Source organism: Salvia hispanica, chromosome 3 (assembly GCF_023119035.1).
Source record: "Salvia hispanica cultivar TCC Black 2014 chromosome 3, UniMelb_Shisp_WGS_1.0, whole genome shotgun sequence".
Classification (NCBI taxonomy): Eukaryota; Viridiplantae; Streptophyta; class Magnoliopsida; order Lamiales; family Lamiaceae; genus Salvia; species Salvia hispanica.
The window spans coordinates 5,018,686-5,038,242 of NC_062967.1; the positions used below are offsets into that span (position 1 = coordinate 5,018,686).

The 19,557-nt window shown below is 37.0% G+C and overlaps 2 protein-coding genes and 2 long non-coding RNA genes across 4 annotated transcripts; 2 read left to right on the forward strand and 2 right to left on the reverse strand.

Annotated features, from left to right (window-relative positions):
- Window positions 1-555: 555 nt before the first annotated feature.
- Window positions 556-900, reverse strand: LOC125215959 (putative late blight resistance protein homolog R1B-23). Its single transcript, XM_048117545.1, has one exon. The coding sequence runs from the start codon at window positions 898-900 to the stop codon at window positions 556-558; it is 345 nt and encodes a 114-aa protein (XP_047973502.1).
- A 1,928-nt stretch (window positions 901-2,828) lies between these two features.
- On the reverse strand, window positions 2,829-4,463 carry LOC125212904. The gene is made up of 2 exons (XR_007174792.1): window positions 3,657-4,463; window positions 2,829-2,952 (listed from the first exon to the last, which is right to left on the reverse strand). It is a non-coding gene; the product is annotated as an uncharacterized LOC125212904 (long non-coding RNA).
- LOC125212905 lies at window positions 3,427-6,028 on the forward strand. Its single transcript, XR_007174793.1, has 3 exons — window positions 3,427-3,519; window positions 5,192-5,255; window positions 5,776-6,028. It is a non-coding gene; the product is annotated as an uncharacterized LOC125212905 (long non-coding RNA).
- Window positions 6,029-15,107: 9,079 nt separating this feature from the next.
- LOC125210751 (protein RETICULATA-RELATED 4, chloroplastic-like) lies at window positions 15,108-18,714 on the forward strand. Its single transcript, XM_048110333.1, has 8 exons — window positions 15,108-15,730; window positions 16,756-16,824; window positions 17,387-17,518; window positions 17,609-17,662; window positions 17,761-17,805; window positions 18,063-18,202; window positions 18,277-18,402; window positions 18,484-18,714. Exons 1-8 carry the CDS (start codon window positions 15,188-15,190, stop codon window positions 18,536-18,538), a joined length of 1,164 nt encoding a protein of 387 aa, XP_047966290.1. The 5' UTR covers window positions 15,108-15,187; the 3' UTR covers window positions 18,539-18,714.
- Window positions 18,715-19,557: the final 843 nt, after the last annotated feature.

The following is a 19,557-nucleotide window of genomic DNA, read 5'->3' on the forward strand; positions in this document are numbered from 1 at the left end:
TTCCATATTGCCTTATTTAGTAACTGTTTTACTTTCCACATGTCTCTGAAACACTTTGTCCCCTCTTCTCACGTACACAACCACATGTCGATCACTTTCACGCCACCCAGTCAGTAGAGTACCACTTTTAATTTCTGTCTAGGTAGAGTCTCAACCCAAAGGCGTGGTAGCTAACCAAAACCTTCCAGATTATCACCGCAATTGTCCTAACGTGTCCATCTCTGTGGGATTCGACCCTTACCTCCACTATACTAGCCAGTAGAAGTGAGTTGAGGAATTTTATTGATACCAGGTTCCGGTCGTCGTGCCAACGACTTAGCTAGGTTGGGATTTTTATCCTGATCAGTTGGATACACCCTTAAATTAACACAACACCGAAAACCTGCTCTTTCAAAGATCCTCCAAATACATCTCTCCAGCCTCTTCCAAGTTGTAGTTATCATTTTTCTAAATGAGTCCTTCTCCGATCCACATGCGGACCAATCTTGAAACTGTGATCACACAATCTTCAGGAAACACTCCCAAATAAAGAAAGCATGCACGTAAGTGGTAAGGTTATCTATCATAACTTAGAGATATAAACTTCTTCATGCGATTTGCAGAATCATTCTCACTAAGATATGTATTCACCCTCATGGATACCTTTTCCCATGCTTTTCTCACTTCAGTTGAGTCCTTGGCTGAGAATTTTGCAGCAAGGATGCCTTCAATGACGACTATTGCAAGAGGAAGTCCCTCACAATCTCTTGCAATCAGTTGACCAACAATTTCCAATTCGGGAGGACAATCCAGCTTGAGGAGAGCCTCCCAGCGGAGCAGCTCCCAATTCTCAGTTTCAGTAAAGAAATGCAACTTGTTGGGCTGTCTGGGACAACTAGCAAACACGCCAACATCCTCCATACGACTAGTGCTAAGTACTTTACCCTTGTTATTTTTCTGAGGTATAGCAACGCTAAGCCTGTCCCAGTCAGAGTGACTCCAAACATCATCAAAGACGATCAGGAAACTTGTCGACAGATAAAAAGTCCTAAAATCCCTCGACACGAGCTTTGGTTTCAGATATCTGGCCAACAAGTGAAGTTTACGGCTAGAGAGTATGCCCTCATCACAAGGCTCAGCTTTGGGAAAACCCAATACTGCCGAACTTCAAGAATCCTACTTTACCTGAAAGTAGTGTTTTTCTTAAACTCTTGAATATGTCAAAGGGTAAAAAGTTAGGACTGGAAGAATTGGTAACAGTCTTCGTGCATCAAGAGTTAGGAGAGGTTGAAAATTATGTGAAAGCAGCAAATCTGCTTATTTGCTACTATTGCATCCTGTGCCGAGAGGATTGCACGATCGACGATTGGGCATTGGCCTTTTTTGAAGATCCAACGGCATGGTCTCGTTTCCCATGGGGAGCATACTCCTTCCAGATGATAGAGGATTACATAAAAGACGCTGGACCGAAAGAAGGCGTAAACACATACCGTATGTATGGTCCCTTTTGGGCAATTCAGTTTTGGAGTTTGGAGACCTTTCCCAGTCTCCATGGTTTTGCTGGAAATAAAGTCAGCGATACCAAACATCCGAGATGTTTGAGGTGGGAAAGGGCTGCACGGATCTGCCCATATGGTTCTTATGGATCTTTATTTGATCAGACAGACATAAGTTTTGCTTAAATAAATTTATGATATTGGCCAATATTACATTGAAATTTTTTTGCAGTTGCAGATATCACTCATGCAACCAACCGCGGATGAGTTAGAGACATTCTATATGAAGTCTTTGGATAATGAAGATTTGTTTAGTGTGTCCTATATTTCAATCCGGAAAAATAAACAGCATGATGAAAAGATACCGGTGAAGGAGAAGGTGAAGGTGACGGTGGATAAATTGAAAATGCGAAGGGATGAGAGACCTAGTGGGGTCAAAAGAATCGACAATGAGTTGATCAGCAATCTGCATCTTGACATTAGCTGTACTAATTGCATTCTTTCGGAGATTAATAATAGTTTCTTAGAGAAGAAAAACTCAGCTGTTAGAAAGAAAGTGAAGAATGCGATTCCACTCCTTGAAGATCTTATTAAACAGATGAAAAATTTCACTGATATAAGCAGCGATGAGGACAAGGGCAGTTCGGACAAGGACAATCAGAGGTAATCGAATAGAATTTACTCTAATTATAACTGATATCAGCAGCGACGAGAAATCGAATAGAATTTACTCTAAACACTGCATTTGAAGACTTGATGGAATTATAGAATTTATTGTTTTTATTTATAAATGCTTTTGACAGTACTGATGGAAAAGATTTGGAAAATCTTTTAGCGACGTTAAAGCCAAACACCGATCTCAACACTTTATGCTGACATTCTTGAGAAAACAAGTTTCCTGATCGTCCTTGATGATGTTTGGAGTCACTCTGATTGGGCAGGCTTAGCACGGGTGTTAATATTAGTTATACATTAAAATCCGTGTCATTTACAACTTTGTTTATTTTTTTGGACGGAGTGAGTATAATTTATAGTGGAGAACAAACCTTTCCGGTGGAAGTTGACAATCAACCTCTCCGGTGGAAGTTGACAATCATAATTAAATACTCGCTGTAACATCCCGAGTTTTCATGCGCTAGTTTTAGAGTATATAAAAAAAAATTCGATGAAAAGACGATTGGAATTAAGGAGCAAGAAAATTTACACTTCAAGGTTAAAAGTAAAGGCTATGCTTTTATTAAATAAATGTGTGGAGTAATTTAAATACAAATAGTATATGCTTACACTTCCACTTTAGGGGCTCCGGTGTCTAATATTACATGAAAATGAGAGTGCAACTATATCTATCTCTAGCTTAGAAATTTGGGGATAGTCAAAGGAAGAAATGAACAAGACAATGGCTAGCAAGGATCTTCTTCTTCTTCTTCTCTCCCTCGATTTTCCACCTCCACAAGCTCCAAATTTCCAGCTATGGTACCTGCCCAAGTTAGCACAAAAATGGGATTAGAAGAGGACTCACAAATAACAAGAAAGGGAGGCACATGCTCAAATAGGAAAGTGGAGTAGTAGATGAAAATAGTGCAGCTAGGAGGCTGCCATTTAGAGCATGAAGGCAGCCTATTTTTTTTTGTCACATTCTCAACTAGCATCAAAGAGGAACCAAGACAAGAGAGCATAGTAGAATGAGCCTCTACACAAGCCCAATATAGACATGAGCAAGATTCTTATTTTCCCATCGATCAAGGCTGAGGAAACAGCCAAGAGAGACAACCGTACATACACCAAAATAGTAAGGATAGCATGAACATCAAGCTCAAAAGTAGTGGAGCTGGCAGCCCCAAAATAGGAGCCTTTGCCTCCAAGTATCAAGCACAAAAGGCCAAAGATAGAACACTATATAAACAACCTCAATCTCCTTCTCCTCTCCTCATTCTCAACACTATAAGATCACCAAATATTCAAGAGAGCAGCAAGAAGTGGAGGAGGAGCAAGGAGGAGTTGAGGCAGGACATCAGTCCCTTCCAAGAGGAATCATCAAAACTAGGTAATCCCTTCAACACCCATCTCCATCGCATCATGTAGACCAACCACGATAGATAGCTCAAGAACTTAGGTATGCCTTAAATCCGAAATCATAGCAAACCTCTTAACAACAAAAATGCTCAATCTAGTATGACATACCATGAGGGGCTGCCTGAACTAAGAACTCAAACTTTTCACAAGACATGCAAACACTGTAGTAGCTCTTACTGTGAAATCCCAACATCAAGATTCCCAAATCACATAGCTATTGCCGATTAAAGAACCACGAACAAAACAAGTAATAGGATAAAGAACTTAGCTTTAGGCCGAGACCGGCAGGCTTTTCGGCGACGAACGGTTGACGACGGAGCCTCGAAAGGCCACTGCGCGGGCTCCATGCTGGCAGACAGCTTCGGTTGTGCGCTCACGGAGGAAGCAGGCCGGCGACACAGAGGAGCGGCGACGACGAGTGACGTCGGCGGCGGAGCTGTGAGCTCACAAAGCGAGAGAGGAACCGGCGGAGGGGAAAGGCGATGCCTTCTCCCTAACCAGGACTTCACCGAATAGAGAAAACGACGGAGAGTGAGGACGCCGGAGAAACAGGCGGCGATGGCTAGTCCACTCGAGCCGACGCCGAGCGACGCAGCAGGCGGCAGCCCTGCTCGTCGAGAAGCCGAGGACTCCTCCGAACTTGACGGAGGGAGCGAACACAATGGATGAGGGAGTTCCCACCGACGGGACTCCGAAATTCCTGCCGAGATAGGCGCGATTTCGCCAGAGAAGAGAGGTGCCGCTGCTATGTCTTCTTAATTAGGGATTTCGGAATGTGTAGTGCTAATGAAGAATGGGAGTGGAGAGAGAGGAGCTCTGGCCCGGAGACGCAGAGGAGAGGCGAGATTTCCGCCAAGGAAGAGGAAGAGAAAGAGAGAAGCTGCCATGCTTTCTTATTTAGGGATTTGGAATTTGAGAAGGAAGTGAATGGGGAAAGTCACGTATGGGGGAAGGAGTATAAATTGGGCCTTCTATTAATTAGATTTGGGCCTAGAGGTTATAATATTGTGCTCTAGTAATTAATTAGAGGAGTGGTTGTTTTTAATTAAGAGTTGGGTTCAAGTATTATTTTATTTAAGAAATGGACTATGGTTCTGGGCCAATTAACTAACAAGAGATGGGCTGCCTAATTTAATTAGTTGGGCTCAGAGATGAATTAAATAAGAGGGACGATGATTTTATGGAGAAAAATACACCAATTACATGTCTAACTAATTTGAGCCAAGAATTATTTACGAGAAGTTGGAATTAATTTAACGAATGAGTTGGAACTCAATTAATCTCCGAATAAAACTAAGTTCCCGATGATTAAAAAAATGTCAAAGTTGAAGATGCGAAGGGCCGACCGGCGTTGCCCCGCGACGCAATGGGCGGCCTTAAGAAAATTCAAAGAAAAGATTTAAGAAATGATTTTCCAAGAATCCATATTAAATGCTCAAGTAATTATTTTAAAGATAATGGAACTTCTCCGAACTTAGTAAAGTGAATTAATAAATTCTACAAAGTAATGAAGCCGAGGTGGGATTTAGAAAATCCTATAAGCCGAGACTGAGATATAAGTGCTACCCAATATGATGCATGCATTCTTCTACGGTGAAATAGTTCAAGTACTAATTAGCGCGTTACACTATTTATTTTCAAAGGATAAATTGCTCAAGGGCAAGTGAGGTCAAAAAGAATAATTGAATTGAAGAATAAGCATACCAGGTGGGCTCTCTTTATCCAGCACACTAGTGTGGATATAAATCAAATACTTGCGAAATTATGAAAAATCATCTTTTTCTCAAAATGGAGCTATGATTCTTTTCAAATTGCTGTCATGCCATAAATGTTTTGTTTTGATGATTCTCATGGATTGTCATGGATTGTCATGGATTGTCACGGATTGTCATGGACTGTCATGGAATGATGGGTGACCGTTGGAGCGGCACTTGACTGGAATGGAATGGTGAATGATGAGTGATGAATGATGATTGATGAATGATGATTAATGAATGATGAGTGAAACAGAATGGAATGATGAATGATGAATGAGGATTTATGAAAGAACTTAGTCTAGAGACGAACTTTTAGCTCACAAAAGAACTTAGTAAGCTCGGGCCTTTTAAGAAAAACCCCCGTGTGTTACTGTGATGGCTTGACAACTATATAATGTATGTTTTGTTTTCAGCACGTGTCCACTGAGTACACCAAGTACTCAGCCCTGCATGTATTTATAAATGTGTAGGTTGAACGTCAAGAGGATGAAGTGATGATCGGAGTCGATGTTGCTAAACAATCAAGTTGATCTCCCAACGGTTCGTGTCTTCATACACGAAGTCGTTTAGTAAGGACTTATTCCGCTGTGTTTTTGTGATGTGAGAATTGTAGAATCTCACCATCAACTTTGATTTATTTGAGGAGACGTTCATTCTGTTTTCAAGACCATGTAATGAAATACTCGGCTTCTATGATATCAATTGACTTAGTCTTTGTGTAAATTCTCAAGTTCTATCCCTTTTCTTTCCCCGCTTCTTAAATCCCTCTTATTAGTCGCGGTTTACCCGCTTTCGCTATCCTTAGCAAAATGCGGTCGTGACACTCGCTCTGTTCCAATAAAATTGAACCATTTTCGTTTTTGTATGTTCATCAAAGCATGATTAATGACATCAAAAGGACGGGATGACATCCATCTCAACCATTCCTTTATGGAATTCAAGTTGGTCGAAAGGAGTGCAAGAATCTCAAGCATCTTAGTCACAAACACTTGATTCTTCAACTTAACCATGGCCACTTCCACAAGACCTTCTGTTATAGCTCTAGCCTGGTTTGCACTCGTCTACACAACGTGTCAACTTTTCTCCATTCATCTGGTAAATTAAAAATATATTGAATTGTGTATCGAATATGTAATCATACTCTTAAAATTCGATTATAGAGCTATCCACATTTTAATGTGTACATAATATAATAATTTATATTTCTTCGCAATTGTTTACAATTCCTTCTCATTCATTTTAAAATCATAAGACCCGTGCATAGCACATGTAGTAACACTAGAATAATAATTGCAGAATAAAATATAGAACCAGAGACATTTAGATCATTAGTTATACCAAAATAAAATAATTAAAGAAGTAAAACACATAGAATCAGTATCTATAAGTTTTAGAGGAACCATCATAATCCAAATAATCCAATAAAACCATCATAAACCATCATAAATGGTCATAATCCAATAAAACCATCATAAGTAAAGTACATAAAATCAACAATAAGTTTTCCATTTAGAGGAAACCATAATTTAATCAAGTTTTTACCCAAAACCATCACAATAAAAAAACAGAGAGAACAAATATCAATAAGATCAATAATCACACAAAAAGAAATAAGCTACTGCAGGTAAGTTGAAATATATTATACCTTATCATCTCCATTTGCTATATAATGTAAATTTAATTTTTATGTTTTCTTTGGTGATGTATTCTTCTCTATTATTTACCTGTAAAATAGAAGAATGTTACTAACTCTAACTACAAATTTATAAAAACCATTTGAGAGCATAAGAAATGTTTGAGTATGAAACATTTATCTATTTAAATTGTGATATTCTTTCCTTTGCTTTTGATCAATTCTGTATTGATTTCTGCAAAAAATAGTTGACAACAACTAATTATAGATATGCATGTTTTTACCATTCTAATCGATATTATAGACATGCAAAACATTAGAATTATAATCGATATTATTTCTAGAGAAGTAGTTCAATTATGAAACTTTTAACAGTTTAGTAAATGGAATCGATGAAATTTCAAATTGATGTTTTACCTTGGATTCAAAATCGTTCGATCTTTCACCAAAATCCTTCAATTAACCTTTTTCTTAGTACATTGCTTGATTTCAGATTGTAGTTGTCGATATAAAAATATTGTAGCACGTCGTCGGCTCTTCAAACTCCGATATGTGACGTTTGTCACCGATCGGTTATTTTTGTGGGTGATCGTTTGTGTGTGGGCGATTGAAGAATTTTGGTCAAATTCTTCACTCGCCGAGTGTGTGTAGGAGGTTCTGCGTCGGTGATGTGTATGGGTGATTTCGTACTTGAAGGTGAGGAGTAAACTTTGTCTTCGATTTGTGATTTATGTGGGCGATCGGAATTGACGGCAAGAATGTGTGTTTGATTTTGTGTGTGGGCGAAGGAGACGATCCCTTTTCTATTTTATTCTAGTTAACTCATACTCTTTAATCATTAGTCACACACCTTCTCTTTGTAATTAATTTTATTGTTTTTACTCCACGTAGATCATAAATTAAAATTGTATAAAATCGTTTGTCGAATTTGAAATGTTTCACTCATTAGGTAGTAGTAAATTCTTCATTTCATATTTAGAATGAGACAAGATAAGTACATTTCTGTTTTTTTTAAATCTTCACATTGCTTTGAATTCTTATTTTTTATATATTCATTATATTTTATATTCATTATTTGAATTTCTTATGTTATGTACGGGTGTTACATAAGTAGTAGGTGATCCGCACCACGGTTGTTAATACTAGTTTACAAAATAGTACAGAGACATGCATATTGTTGTAACTTGAATAAGGTTCCCGACAATTTCAATTAATTAATTATATTTTTGAATATTGGTCACACTTACACATTCAGTATACTGAAAATTAAGTAATCATATAAAGTTTTTGTATCATAATCATTTTCGAGCTCATTAAGTGCCTGAGCTGATAATATCTACTTAATGCAGTAACAACACTCTAATACTTTTCACGTCCCATTGCCTAAGAAATTTTTACTAACCCTTTCTTTTTCAACTAGGAACTTTATCTCAATATGCTTTTACTGGGATTCTATTTTGTTGGAGTATTCATTTGGAGTTTTTCCAAAAAAACTTAAGGGTCTTTCAACTCCTTGAATAATACACCCTGACAAAATTAAATAAACCATGACAAGATGCCTCAAACAACTACAATTTTTGCCCCCATAGTGGAAGGTGCCCCAAATTTCCCCTTGCCTTCTCCACGATATGGGCCCCCCCCCCGAAAAACATAACCCCAAAATGGGTCTCCTTTTCTTATCCAAGAAATCAATCAAAACCCTGATCTCCCAAAAGATCCCTTTTTCCGATGGAAAATGTAATCTTTTGTTCTCCGAAATCTCATAACCCCTTTCTTTCCAATGATCCTTCCCGTTTGGATACCTTAAAATTTAAAATAAAAAAATCGGGTCTAGTAATAGGCATACATGGGGCTTCCAAACCCGCTATGGGAAAATTTTTTATCTCATTAATCTCAAGACTTGTTCGGGGATTGAGCAAGACCAAACTTGTCTTCGACACCAGCCGCGAGGGGGTGTCTAGAGGCTTATGACCATGCATCTCAAACCTTTTTAGCACTTTTTCAATATCGCCTTTTGTGACAATCGTGAATATCACGAGGCGATCTGGAGCGATCCTGAGTCCTAATACAAGAGAGCTTAAGATCTTTCATCTCAAATTTCTTTGAGAGAAAATTCTTATTGATACAACATTTCGCCTTTATCATTTGTGGCAACGTCAATATGTCATCGACATATAACACAAAGAAGACCATACACTCCCATTTGAACATATGATACCGCGATCATCGATAACATTGCTGAAACCAGGAATGAGAAGCGCTTCCATGAAATTTATGGTACCATTGGCGAAGAACTGCTTGAGAAGCCCATAGATGGATTTTGTGCTGATACGCAAACCATTTTGCACGGGTCTCAGACCACAAAACCTTGGATTTGCTCGTATAAATCGTTTCCTCAAAAATTCACATTTAAAATATTTGTCTTATCCAGCGATGTAGCTCAAGATTAAAATGTGCTACTAATGCCATGATTATTCTAAATGAGTCTTTCGAAGAAACCGGAGAGGAAGTCTCTTTATAATCGATACCTTCCTTAAAATCAAAGAAGCCTTTAGCTACAAAGGCATTGCCTTATATTTATCCACATTACCTTTTGAATCCGCACCAGTGCTTAAAATCCGTTTACCAGCGATGGGTTTCACACCGCCAGAATAATGGGTAAATATCCCAAGCGTCATTAAATAGCATTGACTTATATTCATCTAAGGCTTGATTAGCTATAATGAGGATCCTTCATTGCTTGAGCTTACTTGATGGCAGTCATTGTTTTTTTGAGCGATATTATCCTGATTTTAATTGAGAAAAACCATAATCATATCCGAATGGCATTTCTCCTTTCTCTAGTGGATCTCCTTATTGGCATTGGTTCTGAGGTTGTTGAGGTTGAACTTGAATAATCTCATCAACATAATGGCTGGTCCTCATTGAGATTATCAACTTGGAAATCGTGCATTATAACATCATTTTCTTGAGGTTCTTGATACCTTCTTTCTTAAATGTCGGGAATAGAAATCGGCATTGTCGGGCGATAGCATGAATCATTATAGACTCCTCCTCAAAAGTGATGTTCATGTGCATTAACACTGACTCAACATCCTCGAAAGAACACCGCATTTCCCGTCTCGAAAATTGTTCTTTGTGGTGGGATCATAAAATTTTGTAACCCCTTGACTTTTACGGATAACTTGATAAAGTAGCAGAAGTATCCTTTGTTTTGGAGTCCAATTTCTTTCATTTGACATGAGCCTAGCCCAGCTGGACATCCCCAGTGTGAGTGTGATTGTTAGGCTTTAGCCCGTTCCAAGCTCATAAGGTGTTTTATGTTGCTTAGTTGAGTACCCTATTGAGAATATATCTTTGCACTGATCTTTAATGCCTCTCCCCAAAGTGATTGTGGTAAGGAGGAGTGAGAAATCATACTCCTCACCATATCTTCTAAGGATTCATTTCGTCTTTCAGCTACACCATTCATACTGGCGACCACGGCATTGTGTGCGAGGACGATTCACCTCTTCCAGGATAGAGGCAAAGGTCTTTGACGTTGTCCACGAGCCGTCATTACGTAGTATTATACACGAGTCAGATTTGACTTTGTACTTAAAATGCTTTTGTTGAGGTGGAGCTCAACTTCAGCCTTGAATATTTTGAACTTGTCTAGAGCCTCGAGACTTTTCATGGATTAAATATAGGTACCCAAAGCGAGAATAGTCGTCTATGAATGATATAAAATATTGTTGCCATTCAGCGGTAGAATGGACCACAAATGTCCGTATGTATCAATTCTAGAGCGCGTCTTAATCTTATTGGCACCTAATTTCTTTGTTTTGATCTGTTTTCCTTTGATACATTGAAAGTTACACATCAAGATCTGAAAAATTAAGTGTGTTTAATATGCCACGTCATTTGATCTCTCAATTCTTGATTTGAATGCTGACCTAAACGCTTGTGCCGTAAGTTTGCCGAATTTTCATTATTTAATTTTAGCTTAGTCACTTTAATTAGAAGCATGTAAAAGCTTGAATATGAAGTAATAGAATCAACATGTAAAGAACATAAATACATGCGCCAAAGAACTTGATTGCCTACAATACCAAAATTATTTGAAATAAGCTTATTTCCAAATGAACAAGAAAAACAAATTTGTCCAATGCAGAAATAAAACCAAATTCAGTAAATGGCGATATAATAAAAGTATCTTTCAAATCCGGAAAATTCAGTCTTTAACAACAATCAATGCTTAATAGCTTCAACTTCTGGAGTTGCCATCTCCCACATAGATGTATCTTTCACCATCAATTGGCTTTAAGTGACTCAGAACAAACCCTTTTGCATTGATAAACTTGTGAGTAGTAGCACGAATCTACAAATATCACTGAGTGAAGCTAAAATTACTAACCGAAACAGGACAAAGCAAGAATCATACCTTTCTTAGCACGCCATCACGTATCTTGTACAAATTCTTCTTCATGATCAGACTTACCACGCAGTAGCAACCATTTTCCATATGTTTAACTTCTTTGTGATCATATCATCATAGCATTCTCAGTAGGCTTTCTCTTCAAGCCCACTTTCCTTATTGCTTGAGCTAGTAGCCGGTTAAAGGCAACCTCGGCTTCTGTCTTGCTTGATCTCTCCTCTTCTTGTACCTGAGTATGAAATGAGCTCATTAGAGACCAGCACACTCCTTTTGTGTGCCATGACCTTAAATTGGCGGTGTGTAGGAAGAGAGTAGCACCAAATACGCAAGTAAGTCATGAGGACTTCAAGTTTATGCGCCTTCAGTTGATGATATGAACACTCTGCATGATGTACTCCTTATGTTGCCCTTGGCCTTATACTTCGTGAGGTCATTGTGACGTCTTGTCTCGGACTTATTTTGAACATTAGTAAAACATAAAGGAACATGAGATGTACCAAAATTATTGAATTTAAAACTTAATTGAACTCTCAAAAGAATTCATCCCAAATTAGTTAACCAAATAAAACCTTATTAGTTAACCATCAATCTGTTGACCAAATAATTTTCGCCAGAAAGTATCAAAATTTAGATACATTAAATATTAGATTAATTGGTAAACAGAAAAGACAAAATATCAATTCATCGAGAATTGATTCCATATACATATATATTCCTTAATTAGATTTCACAATTCTCGGTCTTTACACATGTATACAAGAATTGAATTATTCAATTCATCATCAAAAGTCAATTTGATATATGCACATAATTAAAAATACCATAAACAATCCGGCGATACACCATAAGAAAGAATTGAATTAATACAGGCTCGATATGCGTGCAAAATCAATTTTTCTTATTAAACCAACATGAAAGCACAATCCTTAATCGAGAAAAGCAAAACACCAAAAAACCAACAAATCCATAAAATATAAATCCTAATTTTTATGGATTTACAAGGCAAGCAAGAATTAAAACCTAATTCTCCTTATTCCCAATTCTCAGAGAATCATCAATAGAGTGGCTCTGATACCACTTGTTAGAATAATTGAGTGAACAATTACTTAAAAGCTCTCTATGATGATTAACCAAGAACAACGGAGAAGGAGCATAAACTATAAAGCGGAAGCGTACCTTGATCCATAACGAATTAAAGGCGGAATTGCTTTGCAGCGGCTATGGATCTTCCAAACGATCAGAGACGTCCTTCACAATAGTCTGCCGAGAGAATACAGAGATATTGAACGTTCTTCTGACGTGCTGGGGACCATAACCCTAGCTTATATTTATATTAAATATAAACTCCTTTATTTTCTATTCGGTCCCTCATCAAATAGAAAATCACTTTATGGTATCTACACTTATTTCCATAACAATTAAATACACTTTAGCCCAAACTTTAATCTTTAATGGATCACTTTAATTGGGCAACTGAAAGATAGCCATACACATTAAATTAGTCATGTGGAAGCCCAAATTTCTAACAATTAAATTACGAAATACTTAAGTACTGCATAAAAATGGTAGTAACATATATGCTCAATGCGACAAACTAGCTATGTGCATATGTAATTTATGTTATTACAAATCTACCACAAAATCTACAATATAAAATATGATTTTATTTACTACTAATATATAATCATCAACTGTATATAAAAAGCATATGAGTGACGAAACAACTATATTCTTAAATAAAAGAAATTGAGATCTTACAATACGAACTTAAAAAAAGAAGCTTTAGGAGGCGGACTATACGACGCCCTAAGCCCCGTTCTATACACCGCCCCATCAGCATTTTATCCTTCGCCTCTTCCACCTACAATGAGGCGGACTATAGCCCGCCCTAAGCATTTTACTTATTATTTGAATATTTTAACACTACAAAAATTCATTAATCCTATTTTTTTATGTTTGCAAATATATCAATTAGCAAGAATAAAAATATAAAAACACTACAAATTAAAGGCATATCCTATTGTCAGTATTTATTTTTTATTTTTTATATTTTATGCTTGCAAATATGAAAATCGTCGGAATTCATTATTGAATTTAGAGAGAAATTGAGATGGGGAAGAGAGTAAAGTGAAATGTGTGAAATGAAGTAAAAAAATTGGTGATATATATAGAAGAAAATATAAAAAAAAAAAAAAAAAAGAAAAATGTGTCCATAGTCCGCCCTATAGTCCGTCCCCCCTGCAATGGGGCGGACTATAGGCCGGACTATGCAAAAATGTGTGCATAGTCCGCGGACTAAGGAATGGGCTTAGGGCGGGTTGCTCCAATGGAGGACTAAGGGGCGGACGATGCATCGTCCGTCGCATCGTTCGCCCCATTGTGGATGCTCTTAAAGATTCTTTTGCAATATAAGGTCTCTTATTAACTGTTTGATATTCCTTTTCACTCTAATTGAATCATATTCTTTTTTTTTTATAAATATGATTATTTTTAATTTCTTATTTTATTTTTACAGCATTTACTTTTTTATTCTTTCTCCATTAAATTAACTAAATATAGGAGTAAATTTTTTAAAAATCATGTGCTGAAAAAGTGCCTCACTTGACACGGGAAATATGGATGTAGTACAAACTACAGTAGTATATTGAATATTGAGACTTTTGCCATTCTAATTTCTAAATCCCATTCGAGTTAATTTAATAGTAGTAATATAAATATTCAAGTGGTTGTAAAATATTTTTCAAGTCCAAATTTGTAGTAATATGGAGTATATACATAGGTTGAATATATCAATTAAGTAATTAGGACTACTTCTTTGTCTCTCATTATTCAGTGCACGTATTATGATGGTTGAATATCTGATTATAATTTCAATACTATCTTAACAATTTTGTCGCATTACTCATTGCACGTATTCCAATTTATTTCATTCTATACAAAATGACACGTTTTTATCACAAAAAGAATAAACATTTGGATTGAACACAATTCTCTAGGTAACTATATCTCTAGACTGAAAAAAGTCTTCCCTGCCATGCGCAAGACTGTCCACAATAGGTGACATCCGATGTCCCGACTCCACGGCTCCCTAGTGCGGTGGACACATCAGTCGCAGTGGGGAGGGGCGGACAGACCACTGCCGAGTAGTCGGCGTGGACACGACGGACGAAAAACTTTTTTTATTCAGCTTTTTGTGATAAGTTATGCCAATAATTGATAAATAATGTGATTTGTGGCTTGAGCATGTCCACTATTGTTGTGGACAAAAAAAAGTGGCTTGTCCATCGGAGTGTCCACCTTATTTGGACACTCTAAGAAAAACATTTTAATGAACTAGTAGATTTTTTAACTACTCTCTCAGTCTATCGAAGAATATAAGTATTTGATTTGACACCAATTTTAATGTACTCCTACAATTAAAAAAAATAAGAGAGATAGAAAGAATAATTTTTAAAATAATAATAGTAAAGAATAAGTTCCACTAGAGAGAAAAAAGTTTCTAAAATTAAAAAGTTTATAAACCTTTTGGGAACGGAATAAAAAGGATTTAATTTATACTTTTTTAGAAACATAGGAAAATTAATTTTAGAAATTATAAATAAAATCAATAAATGGAATATAAACATACTTAATAGGAGTAGTAATCTTGCATAGACTCATTCATAAATTCCAATTTAAGTAATTTAAGAGAAAATAAAAATATTCCAAATTTAGAAACACAAAACCTGACACACTTCTCAACAAGAACTGCGCCACCATCTTCCACCTCCACTCTCTCACTCCAAATCCAAACTGTAGAGAGAGAAACAGAGTTTCAGTTTCCACCGCCGCAATGCCAATCTCCACCACTCTCACCCTCACCCCACCCCTCCCGCGCCTCCTCTCTCTCCACCACCCCACCCCTTTTCTCTCCCCTCCATCTCTCTCCCTCACTCCCCAAACCCCCATCCTCCTCTCCCTATCCCTAACCCACCGCCCCTTATCCACCAGTGCCGCCGCCGCCAACACCGAAATCACCTCCAAATTCTCCGGCGGCGGAGGCCACGGCAACAACAACAACAACAACGGCGGAGGAGGCGGCGACGGCGGCGGAAATGAAGGGGGCGACGATAGGAACAAGAGGAGCAACAAAGAGGAAGCCCTAATGGCGCTGGCGGAGGCCGGGAGGAGTTTGGAGAGCTTGCCCAAGGATTTGAAAGCCGCCGTGGAAGAAGGCAGGATTCCGGCGTCGATTTTGCTGAGGTATTTCGATCTCGAAAAGTCTAGCTTCCTTTCTTGGCTTATGAGGTTCGGAGGGTTTAAGGAGAGGTTGTTGGCTGACGATCTCTTCTTGGCTAAACTCGCCATGGAATGCGGCGTTGGAGTTTTCACCAAGGTTGTTTAATCCACCAATTAGTTTCACCTTTGCCTTAATTTTATTCGATTTTTTGTAGCTTCTTTTTATTTTTAGGGTTAATTGAACGTAATTACACGAATTATAGCGAAAGTTTGTTTTTTTTTTAACTAACAAGATAATGTTGGCAGAAAAATACAAGAATTTTGTAAGTTTTGGAAGTCGACATGAGTCTAAGTTTTGCTGGTCAATAACTCAAATTCTTGGAGTATGATGGGCAATCCGAAGGTGCTATTGGAAAGTTGTCGATGGTAGCCATAAAGTTGGGATTTTGGCCACTGAAAGTGGTTTGAAAATGACCAGAGAGTTGCTTTCATGAAACACTACATCTTTGCTACTTATTAATATGAAATTTGGATTCTTGTACATGTGCCAATAGAAAGCTATTGAGTTATCGGCCAGCTAAAATTGGACTCATGTTGAATTCCAAAACTTACTAACTTGTGTTTTTTCAACCAAGATTATATACTTGGTTAAATACTGGAATTATGTATGATAAACCCCTGTTTCTGTTGTGTGTCTTTTTCAATCATATAAATTTAGTGCAAGAGAATATAGGAGTAAAATTTATGATTTTCTAAACTATCTCATGGTGATGGCTTTGCTTATGTCAGCTCAATGCTTTGTTTCTGATTGTTTATACTCATCATTGCATAATTCCTCATTTTCTGTTGTTCATTTTCCTTTCCATATTCTGGTTGTTGAAGTGCTAATACCATATTACTGAAACTGGCAATTAGCAATGGTTTGTGGTTTGCATATCCCTTTGAGATTACATGATTTTAAATGGTTTGAAAATTTTGAAAATGATATCCTTCTTCATTGTAAGCGTTGTCTTTCGAAGACCTGTCTTGGTTTCTTTGCTGCTCGTGGACCTTTTCTGGAGAATCTCTTGTTTGCTGATATAATTACATGCTCTTTGAGGTTTTCTGATGACAAGGTTATATTAGCTCAAGAATTTCATCTTAGCTCTCTGTTTGACATTTTCATTTGTTTCTGTTTTCTAGACTGCTGCGGAATACGAGCGTCGCAGAGAGAACTTTTTCAATGAGATAGAGATTGTTGTTGCTGATGTGGTATGGAAGCTTCTTCTATGAGTACACTTTCCCTTTGAGTTCACATGCTATTTGTGATGTGTATTCTCTACTGATTTCTTTCTAAGATTTAACATGATCTTCATATATTCCTTTCCCGTGACTTGCATGAGTTGCTTGAATGTTGGACGGGTCATTAGGTGTGATTGGGAGGAGTTTCTTAGGAATGATTTCTTTACAAACTTTCTAAACTCATAAATGGTTCACTTGATCTTCTATCTGCAGTGATATACTAACTCTTCAAATGGTGCCTCATAGGAGAAACATCCATCTTTTTAGTATAACATTGTTCTTGTTTTGCAATCTTACATATATAGTTTTAAATGGGGTAGTGATATTAGACATGTTTAAGTACTTGTATGATTGACCTTACCTATACATCAGTATATATGCAAATGGAATCAAAACTGACTTCTAGTTTATATCAAATGCACCCAAAGGGATCAATTCCAACTAAAACAAATTGTGTGTTATAACTTCTATCGACATTTCTTAGTCTCAATCTTTGTACAGCTCTTGTGTGACATTTTTGTTACTGGCTCAGATGATGGCAATAATAGCTGATTTTATGCTCGTCTACCTTCCGGCTCCTACTGTTTCTCTTCGACCTCCTGTTTCGCTCAATGCTGGTCGCCTTGCTAAGTTCCTTCATGGTTGTCCAGACAATGCCTTTCAGGTGAGTTTGATGAATTGCTTATTACTTCACTATGACATGAGATATATAAACTTTAGTGTCGAAATCATGGTTTTTTAACTTCTTATGCAGCTTGCTTTACCGGGAGGCTCATTTTCATTGCTGCAAAGAGTAGGTGCAATAGCGGTATGTTATCTATCTTACGTTCCTTTTATTAGGACAAAGAAAAGAGAAATGAAGTTGCTCGACTCGGAACCTAATATCTTTTGATTCTCTTCTCACAGCGTAATGGAGTGAAGCTGTTTGCTGTGGGCACCACTTCATCTCTGGTAATTTTCATTGTAGAGATCTTCGTTGTAGATACCTTGATGAACAAAACCTCGTACCTATACTCATTTGTTCGGTGCTTAGCCCAAAAACGTATATCTACTGGGACTCAATATTGATTTTGCTATCGTTTTGCCATTCATTCACGACTAAGAAGCTTCGTGGTTGTGAATTGTAGAGTTACTCGTATTTGTTGACTCTACGATGTGTGTATTTCTGCAATCTATGAAACAGAACTTGATTATTTGTTGATGACTAGGTTGGTACGGTTGTGACTAATGCGTTCATAAACGCCCGTAAGGCTGTTGATCAGTCTGCCGGAGATGAGCTGGAAAATGTTCCCATACTATCAACTAGCGTCGCCTATGGTGTCTATATGGCTGTATCTAGCAATCTCCGGTATGTAGCTCATCATACATCTGTTTCTAGTGGTCTCTCTATTGTTTTTTCAACTTTCCTCGCGTCTTCAACAGATATCAAGTTTTGGCGGGTGTAGTCGAACAACGGGTACTGGAGCCCTTGCTTCATCAACACAAGTTATTACTCAGTGCCCTTTGCTTTGCTGTGAGAACTGGAAACACGTATCTGGGCTCATTACTGTAAGTTTTTTCCTAAACCGTAAACCCTAAACCGTCCTCTCGGCTCCCAACTTATTCGCAATCTCTTGAATCGATCTGCAGGTGGGTCGATTATGCTCGTCTTATAGGCATCCAAAAGGCTCAAGATTTAGAATGATAAGATTGCAGATGAAAAGTGGTAAATGTGAGCTTACATCGTTGTTAACACTTGGTAAGAGTATGTAGTTTGATTGAGAGTAGGTTTAATGCCCTTTTTATTTGATAATTTGTTTGAGATATGAATTGCTTTAAATTTTAATTTTCTATTCATTTTGGGCTGAGTTAGCCTTGCAATGGGTTATGCAGAATGTAAATGTGTGAGATCATACATATGTGATAGTATGAGTTTAAGTACATTTTTAATATAGTAGTATGAGTTTAATTACATTTTTAATCTAATACTATGAGTTTAATACTTAGTAATAGTTGAACAACAAAATATATTTCGGAAAGGTTGTCTTTATTAGGAAAATGAGATGGAATGTATAAAGCATGCCTCCCGTTGACTATACTACACATATACTAATACAACTACAAGTGTAGTAATATTAAAACCCATAATTTTAAATGATTTACGCAGTCGAATTAGTCAGGATTGGTAAACCTAATTACTGATCAATTTTAGGTGACATGTCACAATAAATTGAAATAAATTAAACATTTTTCTAGAGTTTGCAATGACCGAATCATATGATGTTTCCACAATAGAATTAATTCGCAAGTAGTACAAAATTTTTTATACTCATGCCTCCTACCTTATTTTGGTTTCTAGGTATATGCTTTTATTTAGATTTTTAGTTTATATAGTTTTGTCATTTTGTTATAATAGGAATTTAGTATATGTAAACATCTTTAAAAGCCTGACAAAATCCTTTAGGTTGACATATACTATATTGGAATTCATAATTTGTACATAGAAATTACTTATTAGAACGCACGTCTCATTTGACTAAGTACTTATATAAGTGCAAATCTTTAATTTCTTAATCAGAAATTAAATTAAGAAAGTAAATTCAAAAAGTCAAAATCATCTCACTGACATGTTCCATTCAACCAATAAATATGGAACATGAAAGTTGTAAGATTCCATGGATCCAAAGTCTAATTAAAAAATCTCCTGTCAATTTACACTGTATT

Bases quoted from the DNA above. Each gene is read 5' to 3' on its own strand.
- LOC125215959 (XM_048117545.1), bottom strand. From the start codon at position 900: ATGGAGGATGTTGGCGTGTTTGCTAGTTGTCCCAGACAGCCCAACAAG.
- LOC125210751 (XM_048110333.1), top strand. From the start codon at position 15,188: ATGCCAATCTCCACCACTCTCACCCTCACCCCACCCCTCCCGCGCCTC. The intron at 16,825-17,386 runs GTATGGAAGCTT...TTACTGGCTCAG, and splicing joins AGATTGTTGTTGCTGATGTG to ATGATGGCAATAATAGCTGA. The intron at 18,203-18,276 runs GTATGTAGCTCA...CGTCTTCAACAG, and splicing joins GCTGTATCTAGCAATCTCCG to ATATCAAGTTTTGGCGGGTG.